The sequence below is a fragment of the Necator americanus genome, chromosome IV (assembly GCF_031761385.1).
Source record: "Necator americanus strain Aroian chromosome IV, whole genome shotgun sequence".
Taxonomy (NCBI): Eukaryota; Metazoa; Nematoda; class Chromadorea; order Rhabditida; family Ancylostomatidae; genus Necator; species Necator americanus.
In genome coordinates this window covers 22,346,039-22,359,806 of record NC_087374.1, presented here as the reverse complement: position 1 = coordinate 22,359,806, position 13,768 = coordinate 22,346,039, and the positions used below count along the sequence as shown (strand labels likewise).

At 39.4% G+C, this 13,768-nt stretch overlaps 1 protein-coding gene across 2 annotated transcripts; it reads right to left on the bottom strand.

Annotated features, from left to right (window-relative positions):
• Positions 1–831: 831 nt before the first annotated feature.
• Positions 832–7,323, bottom strand: RB195_002347 (uncharacterized protein; the record flags this gene model as incomplete). 2 transcript variants are annotated; one of them, XM_064199578.1, is made up of 9 exons in its annotated part: positions 832–915; positions 1,014–1,076; positions 2,017–2,103; positions 2,161–2,320; positions 2,392–2,464; positions 2,514–2,534; positions 4,539–4,571; positions 4,735–4,887; positions 7,296–7,323. In XM_064199578.1, 9 exons carry the CDS (start codon positions 7,321–7,323, stop codon positions 832–834), a joined length of 702 nt encoding a protein of 233 aa, XP_064055459.1. The 2 variants fall into 2 exon arrangements, with proteins under 2 accessions (XP_064055459.1, XP_013299711.2); XM_013444257.2 differs by lacking the exons at positions 4,735–4,887; positions 7,296–7,323 and having other exon boundaries at positions 2,392–2,534; positions 4,539–4,559.
• Positions 7,324–13,768: the final 6,445 nt, after the last annotated feature.

Below are 13,768 nucleotides of genomic sequence, written 5' to 3'. Positions count from 1 at the left end.
CTGTTGAAAGGTGGAAACAAGAGCGGTAATTCCGAAGTCGAGCTCATCGATGCCTTAAATTATCTTTCAGCATTCGCGGAAAAGGAGAAAATCAGTTTTTGTTAGGGAACTGTTGTGTATTTATGTACGCTTATCTGTTTACAAATTCGCCTTCACATTTTAAGGGCTTCCTCTGCAGCCTCCTTTGCAAATTACATGCTAGTGGACAAATGGCCAAATTTGCGCACACTTATTTCTTCCATATGAAGAAATCAGATTAGTACCTGGTAAAACTACAAATCATTTGTTATTATTATCCATTGTTTGTTATCCGAATCTAACTGAATTCTATATTAAACAGGATAGGCGGTGGGGAGGAGCCGGACCCTCTTCAGGCGAAGGGGGTTTAGCTCATGGGTTCCAGTTCAATTGGTGAGAATCCCTTTGCAAACCGCCAAGCGGTGAACGGGTCCTTTCGTCAACCGTCCAGAAGTGAAGGGAGGCGGAGCACTGGCTCCCTTCACTTCTGGACGACTAAGGCATGTATGTTAAACAGTACCACTTTTCAATGTGTATGGAAAGCAAGACCAAAATACATTCGACATTTTATTTATGGGATAAAACACTTCTTCATAAACTGTGAATACCGTAAATGAACAGCCGAAACGTTGAAACACAATGAGATCACAGGAAAATTATAGCAAGGCGGAAACCAATCGATTTCATTTATGGCGACATAAAGCATTGCCGCCTGATGAAAGCGGAAAAACAACAGAATTCGAGCAATAATGAAAACAGAAGTTAAGGATAAAAACACAAAATGCGTGAACAAAAAGGCTGACGAGGTAAACATTAAATGGTCTCCAGGTTGATGACACTATTTAGCCCAGGATTGAGGTCGATTTCTTCCATTTTATCCGCTGGGAATACGTTAACCTAAATTCATTCTTGAATTTATTCATTATTAACTACGTCAATGCTTATCAATAATTCTCGAGATACTGCATGTTCAATTTGAGGGCTCTGAAACCCACCTTAGAGTCATTTCGTTGTAATGTCTCGAAAGAGGCCGTCACTGATACAGTATCCAGTCGTTTCTGGAGAGTAAAATAATATGTGTAAGGGTTGTTGAGTAAGGGTAGTTTGAGTATGTTATTATCATCTTTACATTCGAAAACGATGCAAATAAATAACAACTAAATATATATGGATGTAATTTTCAATGAAAAATTATATAAGCAGGTGAGATAGAATTTTCCTTTAAACGCATTACCCCACAAGTCTGGAGTGGTACGGGATTCAGGCGGGTAATGCCTATACGGGGTCGTAGATTGTGAAGAAGAGGGTGACTCCGTCCATTTCTCCCTGTATCAGTGGAAATGGACGAACCCGGAATACTGTTTCTTACGACTACTTCTGTTGCAGTGCGCAACGTTTGCGCCCCGCCCCACCTGCGATTCGTCGAAAACCCATTTGGACGAATCGCTGGCGGGCGGCGCAAGGGTGGCGCGCTGCAATTGAGGACGTCGTAAGAAACAGCGTTCCGAAACATCGTTTCCACTGATACAGGGAGAAATGGACGGAATCACCCTCTTCCCCACAATCTACGACTAAAACCCGTACTACCCCACATTCGTAGGGTGATTCTTTTAAGATCGTTTTCTTCAATGTGACTCGCGGAAAAATTATAAAAAGAACAGAAGATTCATAGTTAATAATAGAGTTAGAGAGACGTTGTAGGAGTAGAAACAAAATCCAATAGAATCGCAAAAAAAATTGAAAATTGTAGCAGTAGTACCGTTATTTGTTAATAAATAAGAGATTTCTTAACATAAAAATTTGTTTTGTTTTGGGAATTTTGTTTGAAAGAGTTTTGAAATCTAGAAAGTGGAGTGTATAGGAGAAAGAAAGAAACTACTCGGGACTAGATGCGTTACTTCTACTTCTCATTTTGTTTGTCGCTTCTCTCGTAATGATGTCAGGATTAAGTTACTTTTGATTTATTCTTTCCTCAAGTCTGCAACTAGAAGAACTCACATTCCGAACAGGTGTCGATTGTGTCGATTCTTCCTTTATTCGCTCTAATGGCTTGCAAGCGTATGCTTGCGCTACACGTGCTTCGAACTAGGAAATTTCTGTTCAGAACTTCAGAAAGGCACTAATTTTTGGTTAGAACACTACCTGTCCCATAGTTTCTGCTTCTTTTGCATCACTGCTTCCTGACACGACCTCCTTCTGACTCCCGTCCTTTGATTTGATGCTTATTGTACTTTCGGCTTGTTTCGGCTTTTTTACCGTATCCGCAACAGCTCGCTTCGAAACAGGTTTATTGGGATGTTTTCTGGAAGGAATACGAGAGAATGTTCTTGAGATTTTACTAATCGGTTCCTACTTTCTTCATAGATCACTCACTCTCTATAGGAGTCAAGATCTTTTTCCCTTTGTCGCTCCTCTTTATGCCTCAGTTGATCTCGTCTGCATCGAACTAGCCACAACACAACACAGAAGAGCGACAGTGTGGTGCACACGATCACCATCACTCCAACGGAGATTACCTAAATTACTGTTATTCGGATCTGTGCCTAGAAATGCTAGTGTAATCGCGAAATGTGTTTTTCCAGCAATTACACTAGTATTGGATAAAATGTTTTCTATTTGTTTGTTTTGTTGTTTTTGGTAGGGAAGTGCTGTTCATCGATGACGAAATCTACTTGAGTGGAACTCGTAGTGAAGAATAATGAATACATCTCTTACAGACCACTTTTATGTGGCTGTGAAGTGAAAAAAGTTCTGGATTTTGCAGCGGCCAAAGAAGAAATTGCACATTTAAAAATTTTTTGCGTATTCAGTTGATATTTTTAACTTTGCAATAATGTGGTCATAGTCACCACAAAGATATTGCGCTCGCCGTGTAGCTTTTGCTTTACTTCTTGTCTCCATAAATAAAATGCTATTAGTGAAATGCATTGGATACACTTCACTAATGTTGCTTTAATATGGGTGCAACACAGCCGGCAAGAGGTTCGGTTGCGATTGTACACCCTATGGTTTGAAACCTGTCTGGGCCAACCTAACATCCCTACGGGATTCGTGAATTGGTACAGGACTGGTTGGGTAAAAAATAAAAACAACGAATTGAGGTTGAACGCCTCAAACATCTCAAAGGGGATTTGTCGACGCTCTCCTGAGTACGTCACCAGAGCATTCTTCGCCTGTAACGAGGAGTTTTCTAAGTTTTGCTTGAGTCAATTTATTTATTACGATGCAACTTATTACGGGTAATACAAGGCGGGCGACTCGCAACGCGTCTCCGATTTTGCAGGCACGTCTTCCGCTGCTCATTTTAAGCATATTAGTCGGAGTGCTGCCGATCTTCCCACGAGCGGATGAGGATGCACTTCACAGCGTCGGGTCTGATCCCACTCACTCCGCGTAGCACTCCAGAAATAACGCGGAAGAAACAGTATTTGGTTGCACCCATCTCCCAACGATGCAAACTGTGCTGTCAGTTTTCTTATATGGTGACTTCAAAAGAATAACAAAAATATCTACCGGATGAAACTAAAAGTGCTTTTAAAAAGTTAAGCAAGAGGTGAACCATAAAAGATCTCTTGTTTTTAATTCTTTTTTTGTCAGCCACCCGTGGTACAACCTCCTATCAACTACGAAACCAGAAATGTTTTCATGTGAAAGTTTGCGATAATCATAGTGCGATGTCCTTTTTGCATAGCGTAGGATTCCACGCATATTGAATCCTCGAAGAGAGAGAGGTAAACACATACCATCGGTCCGTCTATGTCAGTTCAACTAAGATGTACATTTTTTCCCAGAAGAAGTGACTTAAAACTGAGATGCATTTAAATTTTAATCTTCAAACGGGCAGAGTTGAGTGGTTAAAAGTTGAGTTGTTACTGCACAGGGAATGCAAGGACATCGTTTCTTGGTTCGCAGAGGTCCGTTAGAGAAAGAAGAACCAAAACTTGATAGGATCATGGAAAGCATTTTTATAATATTTCTGGTTTTGACATTTTTTTCAAAGTAATCCCAGTAGTCTGTAATGTAAATGGGCTGAGCAGACAGGTGATGACGTCGTCAACTCCTCATCCAAATAAATGAGGCTACATAGATTAAGAACGCATTGTGCTTTTTGCTTTTGAAGGTGCCTACAAACCAATAAACCAAACAAATTATTAAGAACTCTTTGAAATGCAGTAGAAATTCTTCTTGATTATTGTCATAAATCGCGTTTTTTTGCGCTGAAAAATGCTGTTCTGAAAATGCCAAGTTTTTCGAACCAATTCCTTCACTCATGCGACGCTACACGCGCTATTTACGGTTAAGTCTTCATTATAGTCATAATATGGACTTAGGAATTATTACCAATTTTCGATCAACATTTTCAGGATGACAGGAAGACGTTGTAGTCAGTGGTGGAAAAGTTCGGAAAAGAGGAATACTTTACAAATATCACGACTTTATCTCCTGTTCAAGGCAGTTTCTCCTGATTTTTATAAAAACTCAAACTCCAAATAATAAAGTCATTAATGGCAATCACGTACCTCTTGTGATAGAGTTACCATGGTGTTTTCGTGCTGAAATGAAAAGTGATTAGATTAACAACAAATCGGTTTCGGTAAAATTCATCTTTTTTAGATGAGAATTCGATGAAGTTGAGCTCCTCAGAGTTTAGAACGAGTTTTGTGTGGACAAAAAAAATAGGAAAATTCTCGTATGAACGAGCAATATTGATCACACCTGTCTTTTTCAACTGAACACAATCAACAGTGACACGCGGCACATTTCGATAAATGTTTTTAGATGTAATCGAGGCTATGTGGATTGCGGATGAGCCGCAGGATTTCGTCGACGACGTCAAACGCACAGCGGATCGGCTTAACCGAAGCGCCGCTGCAACGAAAGGAGATTAACGGTCGATTCATCAGTTTAAGTGAGTGCAGCTTACGACACGTGAATTATTTTAGTATCATCTAATCAAGAACATCGTTGAGGTTATTAAAGGAGGGACGTGAAACGGATAATACATTGAAGTATAAGAAGTGAGACTGATAGTGAAAGAAATGGAGAAATTCCACTCTAAGCGGGTTAGGTAGGTTGACAATAGAAACAGAAGAAGCCGTGAATAAGGATACGAAAATAAAAAAAAAGATTCGAAGCAGTTTTTGAGCCAAAAGTCTGGATGTTTAGAACTGAAATTACTTCCCTTCCCTACATTATAGCTTATACTTCCGCACTGCTTGTCTGCACTGCTTCATTGCAGAAACTACGGTACCCGAATATCCAGAACAAAGTAATATAAGGAATTTATCGAGAACATATTATTGACTGGTTTAGTTATACGGTATTTGTCAGAATTGTGTCTCACCTTATGTCTATGTACTTGCTTCTCCCTTCCGGAAATGTTCATTAAGGAACTTATCCTACTTGCTCAAGTTCTTCGAAATTACGCATCCAGAAAATATTTAGGCAAGGTCCATCTATTGTCAATTGAGTGTAAACATAAGTGAAAATAACGAGGAAAGTAGGTAAATACCACACGGAGAATAAATGTAATGAAATCAACAAGTAAAGGCACGAGCTAATAAATCAAACAATGAATGGAAAATTATTGAGCCATGTTCAGAATGTCTTTTTAGAATTTCGAAGAAAAGAAGTAAAATCTAAAAATGTGGAGAAAAAGTCAATTATCAGTGACATTTCAATTAAGAATATCAGTAAATATGGACAAAGTACATGCCAAGGTTGCAGTCCTCGTTCTATCCGTTAGCGGAAGCTCAAAGGCTAATCCTGATGACATCTGAGGTTCTAAGGTCCACTACTTTGAGGACACTATCGAAGAAATCTAAAAATGAATGTGCGATCGACGGTGGTGTACACGGAAAAACTCTTTCACAGCTCCGCCTCGTGTTCGCCAAAATCGGTTCCAGCGACGATCGCTGACGTTCGATGAAAAGTGTGCTGCGACGTAGATGTGTTTACGACAATCTGCACGTGTCCGCTGAAAGCCAAAGCAGCTTTGTGGATATTAAATCTATACCATTTTTAGGCATCGGGGATCCCTGCTTATAGATTTAAGCAGCAACTTTTTTTTAGATTGAAATCATCTGCTTATGGTATATTTGTAATATCCACTCGTGCATCTTCGAATGAGAGTAGAGAGACAGAAGAGAAGTTTTGGAGGAGCTAAAATAAGAAGCAGCGTGGCGTGTAGCGCAGTCGGTTAGAGGTCCGTTGTAGCCACACGGTCGAGGGTTCAAAACCGTCCTAGTGCAAACCAAGCCTTTCACCCCTCCGGGGCGATAAGTTGGTACCAGGCTTGTCCGGGAGGATAAAAACACTGACTTGATCATCGGCTGGCCCCCGCAAGTCACTGTATAGGCCAACACGCGTTCCGAAAAACCTCAACGATCACGAATTCCAGTAAAGCGCGTTGGCGCATCCCAAGCAGATTGATACGCCGCTGATTGTATGCTTTATTCATCTATTTTCAGTTTTGCATTTTATGTTCTAAGTAAGAAAGAATTCATATTGCAGTAATCATATGCAACCAGAGTACAGTAGTTCGAAGTAAAAATGTAAACTGATTTTTAAGAACATTTCTGGAGCGAATAGAGCTGGAAACTTCGGGGTGCTAAAATTCATCCTTGCTTATGGAGGAAATCGTTCAACTCGATGAAAAATTTGACTCTGGAGAGTTAAGTTGCGATAGATTTATGAAAAAGTAGACAAAGAAATGATGTGGTGACGACGAATACATACGTTATGTGGGTGCTAGCACTTATGTGAAACAAACGTTAAAGAAACCCAAGGCTGAAATACATTCGTACAATATAGACAGTTTAAGTGGTTATTCGTGCGCGAGAATAACTTCTAGAAGAATTTATTTGCGTATCGCTACGATGGTCACACTAATAAAGAATAGTGGACGACGATTGCGATTGCTGCCTACGGGCAATTTTCTCGATGGATTAGTAAGTCGTCTTTGATGAATGGCCTTCCGGGAGCCACTCCAGTAATCTGCGGTGAACGCGACATTTCACTAAAAGCTTTATTCTTTACTCTAGTCTATAGAACTTTTCACAAGCTGTTAAGATTAATCTGACTTCTTTAGGAAATTAGGTTAGCGAACTGGAAAAACGTGAACGCATGGATAACCTCTCCCCCTATTTGAACGAAAAATTCCTGTTGCTGTTACGGAGCCATTATAAAACTCCTTCTTTTAGGAAAAATACTCCCTATTCATCGATATTGAATTTCTTTTAGGAATTTAGTCGGATCCAAAAGTCAGATCGGCTTACCTTTAGAGATGGGTCGAGACTGAGGCATACTGTGAGAAAAATTAATTCAAAGAGTCCACTTTTGGATTGGGAACTATTTTCTCACTGATCTTTCTAGTCCAAAGAGGTCTGGGTCTATAAATGTGAAAAGGTAGTCTCGGTCATTTAGGTTAAATTACACTCATTTCGTATGAAGTAAACTAAGGAGATTTTGTGTAACCTACTTTCAGGCGCTATTCTAAACCATAGTAGGAAGGATAAAACGTCGAAACTTTTTCCGGAGCTGCTTTTAAATCCACATATTTTTGCATATTCTTTATGCATATGGTATTTTTGCAATTCAACCCAATTTACAGCTTCTACAACCATAGAAAGTGCAGATAAAAAGAGGTAGTCGATGATTGGATTACCCTCTTATGAGGAATTGCTCATATTTCACTGCTATTGTCGTTCACACTCATTTTCTTATGGTCAGTACGAGGAAGTGAAGTGGTTTTCTTCACGAAGAACGCGTCGACAAAACATATCCATAATTTTCAACATTATCAATTCAGGATAAAATTTCAGGAAAGATGTCAGAAAAATTATTGGGAAGAAATGGGAAAGTCCAGCGAGAAAATAAAATCAAAAAGTATTCATTCGTTTGCTTCTTTGTTTCTCAAAGAAAAAAGAATGTTACCAGAGTAAAGAGAAATATTAGATAAATTAGTGTTTCCTGTTTCATATCTTGTACAACAAGAGGAAGAGGATGCATTGCCAGTTTGCCGTCTTCCAAGGCTCTGGCGCGAAGGTGGTAGGACCGAGGTCGGTGAGCGAATCAGTTGTATGCCGACGTTTCATAGAATGGTAATATTAAACGAGATGAGTGCAGAGCAGTCGGTAGGAGGGGAACTCGGCCGTGACTGTATGGTTGAGGGTTCGGAACCTCTTCGGAGCCAACCGAGCTTTTTATTCGTTCGACATCTACCGCCCGTTGGTCCCTCTATAGGCCGCACGCGTTCATACACCACAAGCTGCTGTGAATTGAAGTCGAACGCGTAGGCGCATTCGAAAGGATTTGATCAACGCCGTACAATTCTCATTTCATTCATTAACATTGAGTCTTCCCATCGGATAATACGTGCTAACGTTACTTCTGGAAGTCACTCATTCTTCCAGGAACTGGTTAGATCCCAGAATGGCACTTCGACTATTCTTCTATTGATATTTAGACATTGGAAGGAAGGAAAAAAGACAATCCGAAGAGAAAAAACGCGCACGAAATGAGAAGTGAAGACAAGCAACGCACTAAATACGCAGCCTCTTCATCTCTCTACAGATTAAAATAGCGATTCCAAGGCGCATTTTAATGTCACCGGCCATCTGGCGAGAATTTGTCATTGCGCGATTCGAAGACCATATGCTGGCCATCGGTTGCATGAGTCAAACGATTACTGCCCGGTTTATCAGGGGTAAGAATGATAAAAGAAGGCAGGGTAGAAATCCTGAAACATCACGACTTTGTAGTTCTTTCGAACGCTTTGAATTGAGAGTTCACTTCATTTTACTGTAAACATTGTCAGTCGTTCCTCATCACATCCTTTCGGTCATACTATTGGTTCTTTCTTCGCACATTTCTTCATTTTACAAAGCTTGAGAGAAGAGAAATATAAGTTCAAGGCTAAAAATCGTGGGAGAAACTGGTGTGACCTCACCGTTGGATGCGATTTCGGTTTTTTCTTCAAGATATGTGGATGAGGGAGTGGAATTACTTCTTGAGATGCAATTTTGGGGAACCTAAGTTGGTATCGGTCAGAAAACCGACTACAGAATGACTTTTCCTACCTGATTTTTTCCTGAAAACTCAACGAGATAGTCATTTTTCGTTCTTCTTTTGATGCTGCAATCAACTCGAATTTTCCTGGACGTTATTGAAATATTTGAGTACTATCATAGCTGATATTTTATGAAATTTCCTATCGCGAATTTCCTATAGAATGAACCCCAAGGATAAAAGAGGAAGTGGTTTCTCCACATCCACAATACGGCTTATCGGATTTGCAAGCAAAGTTAATGCATTAAAGTGTTACTTAGTCGAGGACTCCACTTGATTGGCGGCTAAACGACACGTCAAAACTTCACACGGATTTATTTCAGTGTCATTCACAGCAAAAAAAATGCGTTGCCTACTGTATTCGATGTTTTATTTGATGACATGGATTTCTCTCGGAGAATCGCTGTCAACCATTTAGAATCAATGAAGTGAGCCGGATTTCGATTAATAAGGCTTCTCTAATCTGTGTTTATCACATGCGAGCATCAATTAATGAAGGAAAAAAACCCTTGGTTTCTGAAAATCAACGAAGTTGACCAAATTTTTCACGCAAAATAAAACCAACGGCTAATTTATCAATTCCTGCGCGGCAACAAAATGTAGAAGCGTAGGAAATGTTTACTGTAGAACAAGTAGTGGAATAATCAGGAGATTTGGTATCACTGACTATGTTGTCCTACGGCCTTAACATCTTACGATAATATTGGACTTGAAAAATATTTGTCGTAATTTAAAGAAGGGAAAATCAGTGAATATTCGAGGTCGTTCTGAGCAGAAAATGCGTTAATTTTCGCAAAATATGTTTTGTTTTTTATGTGCAGCTCTTAATGGATTCTGTGAACCATTAAGTAAAAGTGCTTTCCATAGGCCACGGAAAATCAGAAAAAATGATGTGCTGCAACGAAAACTCAGTATTACGCCTCTGAGATAGGCTTTCTCTATTTTCTTGATTGTTATTATACAGTTCGTCTGAAGAGGTACTAAACGGACATAAAGCTGGTGCTCGGACCTTCCTTTGTGAAAGTAAATTCTCTCTCAAGATCCTCAAGATTTGCAAAGTGTTACAATTTTTAAAGATGATTTCAAAAAGTCAGTTCGTTACATAGGGAGATGTCTTTACTCGTTTAACTTCGGGAGAAAAACCTGAGAATTGGCAAACTGAGACATCAGGCAGAGTGAGAATAATTAAAGGCATTATCCCACGAATCTGGGATGGTACGGATTTCAGGTGAAGTATTCGTATACGGCATAGTAGATTATAGGGAGGAAAGTGATTTCGTTCATTTCTTCCTAATTGCCGGAAAAAACGGCCCGGAAGATGCTGCGCGTGCACTAGGCTGGCGCGCTCCAATCGAACTCGTTGCAAAGTAGCGCGCAAAACGCCCAGAACCCACATCTTCCGGGCCGTTTTTTACGGAAATTAGGAAGAAATGGACGGACTCACTCTCCCCCATAATCTACGATCCCGTATCGGAATACTCCAGCTGAATTCCGTATCACCCAAGATTCGTGGGGTGGTGGCTTTAAGAATGACGTTTGGATGCAGGTGCGAACGCATTTTTTATTTGTGGTTTGCTTAGCAGTACCAATGGTTTTCAGAGGAGAACCCCAGGGCGACCAAATTTCCGTAGCTCCTGATTTTTTCCTTATTGTAGAAGACCTATTGCAAAACCAATTCTACAACAAACGATTTTTAGCCGTTAAGGCTCTAATGCCCCAAAATGTGCAAAAAAACCAATGCAAGAAACTAGTACACATCCACAAATGAACATATGACGGGGAAACAATTGTTAGAAAGTGGCGTTTGATAGCGGAAGAAAAGATAACTGAACGTGTGTACTTTTATGTATTCGTGTTTTTTCTTCTTTAAAAAAAGTGAGTCCCGAAAAGCTGAAAAAAGGAGGATCATGTCTTTTTCTTTGGAAAAGTGGAAGGCGGATTTTCAAAGTTAAAGTAATGTCAGATATAACAAAATAATATAAATACAATGTAAATATAATAAATGAATAAATAATTCCTGGTACTTGCTTTTCTTCACATTTTTCTTACGGTATAGGATCGATTTATCGTTGAATAGATGTTTCTGTATTGTTTTAGAGCTGTGTAGAATGAGTTCGAAGAAGAGGAACAGGAGAACAATTTTGTTCCAGGAAATTGCTATTCTAATGAAACGTCAGTCCAACGAGAAACCTTTTACTTAAAACCTTGGTTGGCATAACAACACAGAGCATTAACAATAGGTTTTGTTTTTTTTCGTGTATAATTTACTTGGACTACCTCTGGAGCTCAATATTACTCGTTATTCATTTCTAATGGAAATGGAAAATAAAAATTTGCTAGCAAAGAAGATGGCTCAAGCACAGCAAGTTTCTCCAGAAATTGTCCGGGTGGGAAAATGCTGAAGAGAAAGACGACAAGGGATTGTTTTGTGCTTAGAACATTGTTGTAAAACTCATTGATGGAAAACTGGTAATTAAGAGAAGTACAACTTTAGGATGATTTCTTTTATAGCAAAAATATGTTGGAAATTTAAAAAAGGGAAAGAGAAACATCAAAGGGAATTTGTTGTGAAAATTGCTTCTGAAAATGAAGAGAGAAAAAGAGAGAATAAAGAAGACGGACAAAAGCGATGTTGGTTTTTCCCATGGAGCATGCCTATTGAAATATTTCAAATGTAGCCCCTTCTTCTGCGTTTTCTCGTAATTTTGATACTTTCTATTGTGAAAACGTCAAGAAAAGAAGAAAGGAGACCCACGTTCTGGAGACATTCTGGAGAGTGGAGGACATAACGATGTGTTTAGCCATAAATGCATTCCGTAACATACGAATGATACCTGAAGGCTTGTAAACAAGCAAATATTTATAGACGAATGATTGTTAGCAACACATCGCCATTGTTCCCACTGACGGCGTCTCTTCCTGTGAATGCGTTGGAGCGCACGCACGGGGAGATTCATGCAGCAAACAATAAATGAAAGCAGTCCCGGAACAATTTCTCGAAGGTGGAGGGCGTTGCACATGTGAGTCATCCGCGGTTCAAATGTTACCGGAATAGCGAGCGATATGTTCTACTCTCACGATACAATACTTAAAGAATTTCTCACTGCAGATTCAAAAGTTTTGACTGAGCGTTGTAAAAGGCATCACCCCACGAGTCTGAGGTGGTACGGATTTCCGGTGGAGTATTCGTATACACGATAGTAGATTACTGAGAGAAGGATGATTGCGTCCATTTCTTCCTAATTGCCGCAAAAAATGACCCGGACGATAAGGCTTCGAGCGTTTCAACGCGCTCCTTTCCACTACGAGTTCGATTGGAGCGCGCCAGCCTTGTGCACGCGCCGCATATTCCGGGCTGTTTTTTACACCAATTAAGAAGAAATGGGCGGAATCACCCCCTCTTCCATAATCTACAATCTCGTATACGAATACTCCACCTGAAATCCGTACCACCTCAGATTCGTGGGGTGATGCCTTTAAGTATTATTCGATAAAGAAGCTTAAGGACCGGTTACAGTAATAAAGTTCTGCTGTAAAATAAGAGATTTTCTCGCTTCTAGAACAATGTTGGGAATTCATAAAGATGTAAACCACTTAGATCCAGAAGGAAACTTCTGCGTTCCACATTTTTTCGTTTCTATTGGACATGAACCAATCGTTTATGATTCCTTCGTTTTTTTACACCAGTCATATCTTGGCAAAATCGCATAAAATTTGAAAGAAGAAACCACTAAAGCCTAAAACAATAAAGAGAACTATAGGATTAGAGGATACTGCGGCAAATATGCCAGAGACAAAGAAAAATCCACTGCCGTTGTCCATTTTGTGGTTCGCTAGTTGATGGCATTGCCAACAAGATTTTCCGGAAGTCTCCCGCTGCTTGACGGAAGCAATGAGTTGTGTTCGGTTATTCTTGGATGCATGGAAGAAATACATTCAAATAGTTGAGAATAAGTGACGTTGTAGGACGTCATCGGTTACCGAACTCCGCCACTTTACCCATTTTCAGTAAAAATCATGCGATTAACAATTTTTCACTTGTTTTCACTTTCTGTTCTGTATTGTTCTGAGTTCTGCGGAATTTTTCCGATGTTCTCGTTTACGAGAAATTGATATTTGATTATTTTCTTGATTGCTCCGACCTTTTGAACTGCATACGACAGTTTCTGTGATTATTTCTTGCAAAATTCATTGAAATAATAAGAAAAAAAGTAGGAGCGATCAAGAAAATGATCACATATCGAACGTTTTTCCATACCTTTCATTTAAAATACACTGCACTCTTCCTTTCAGGATAGCTGCAAATGCATATTCGGTTCTAGACTATACTATTTTGTGTGGAAATCTCCATTCTACTTCCTTTTACTGTATCTAGTTTACATGAGTTATATAAAAGTAAGTTGAAACTAATAATTACTCTTTCGAAAATGTTGAAAATCGTACGTATCGTATTGATCCATTAATAAAACATTTTCCACTTTAGAAGAAAAATCCAAGCCAAAATAATTTAATATTATATCTTTAGGAAGAAAGTAACGTCAATTTCTTTATGTCTTTACTTCTTGCAGGTAGAAACAGCCCCGTTTCTCCTTCAGTTAAGAAGAAATCTGTTTCAAACTTACTTGGAGAAGAAATTTCAGGGGATTTGAACGGTGGTGGGACTATTGAACGAATTACGGAA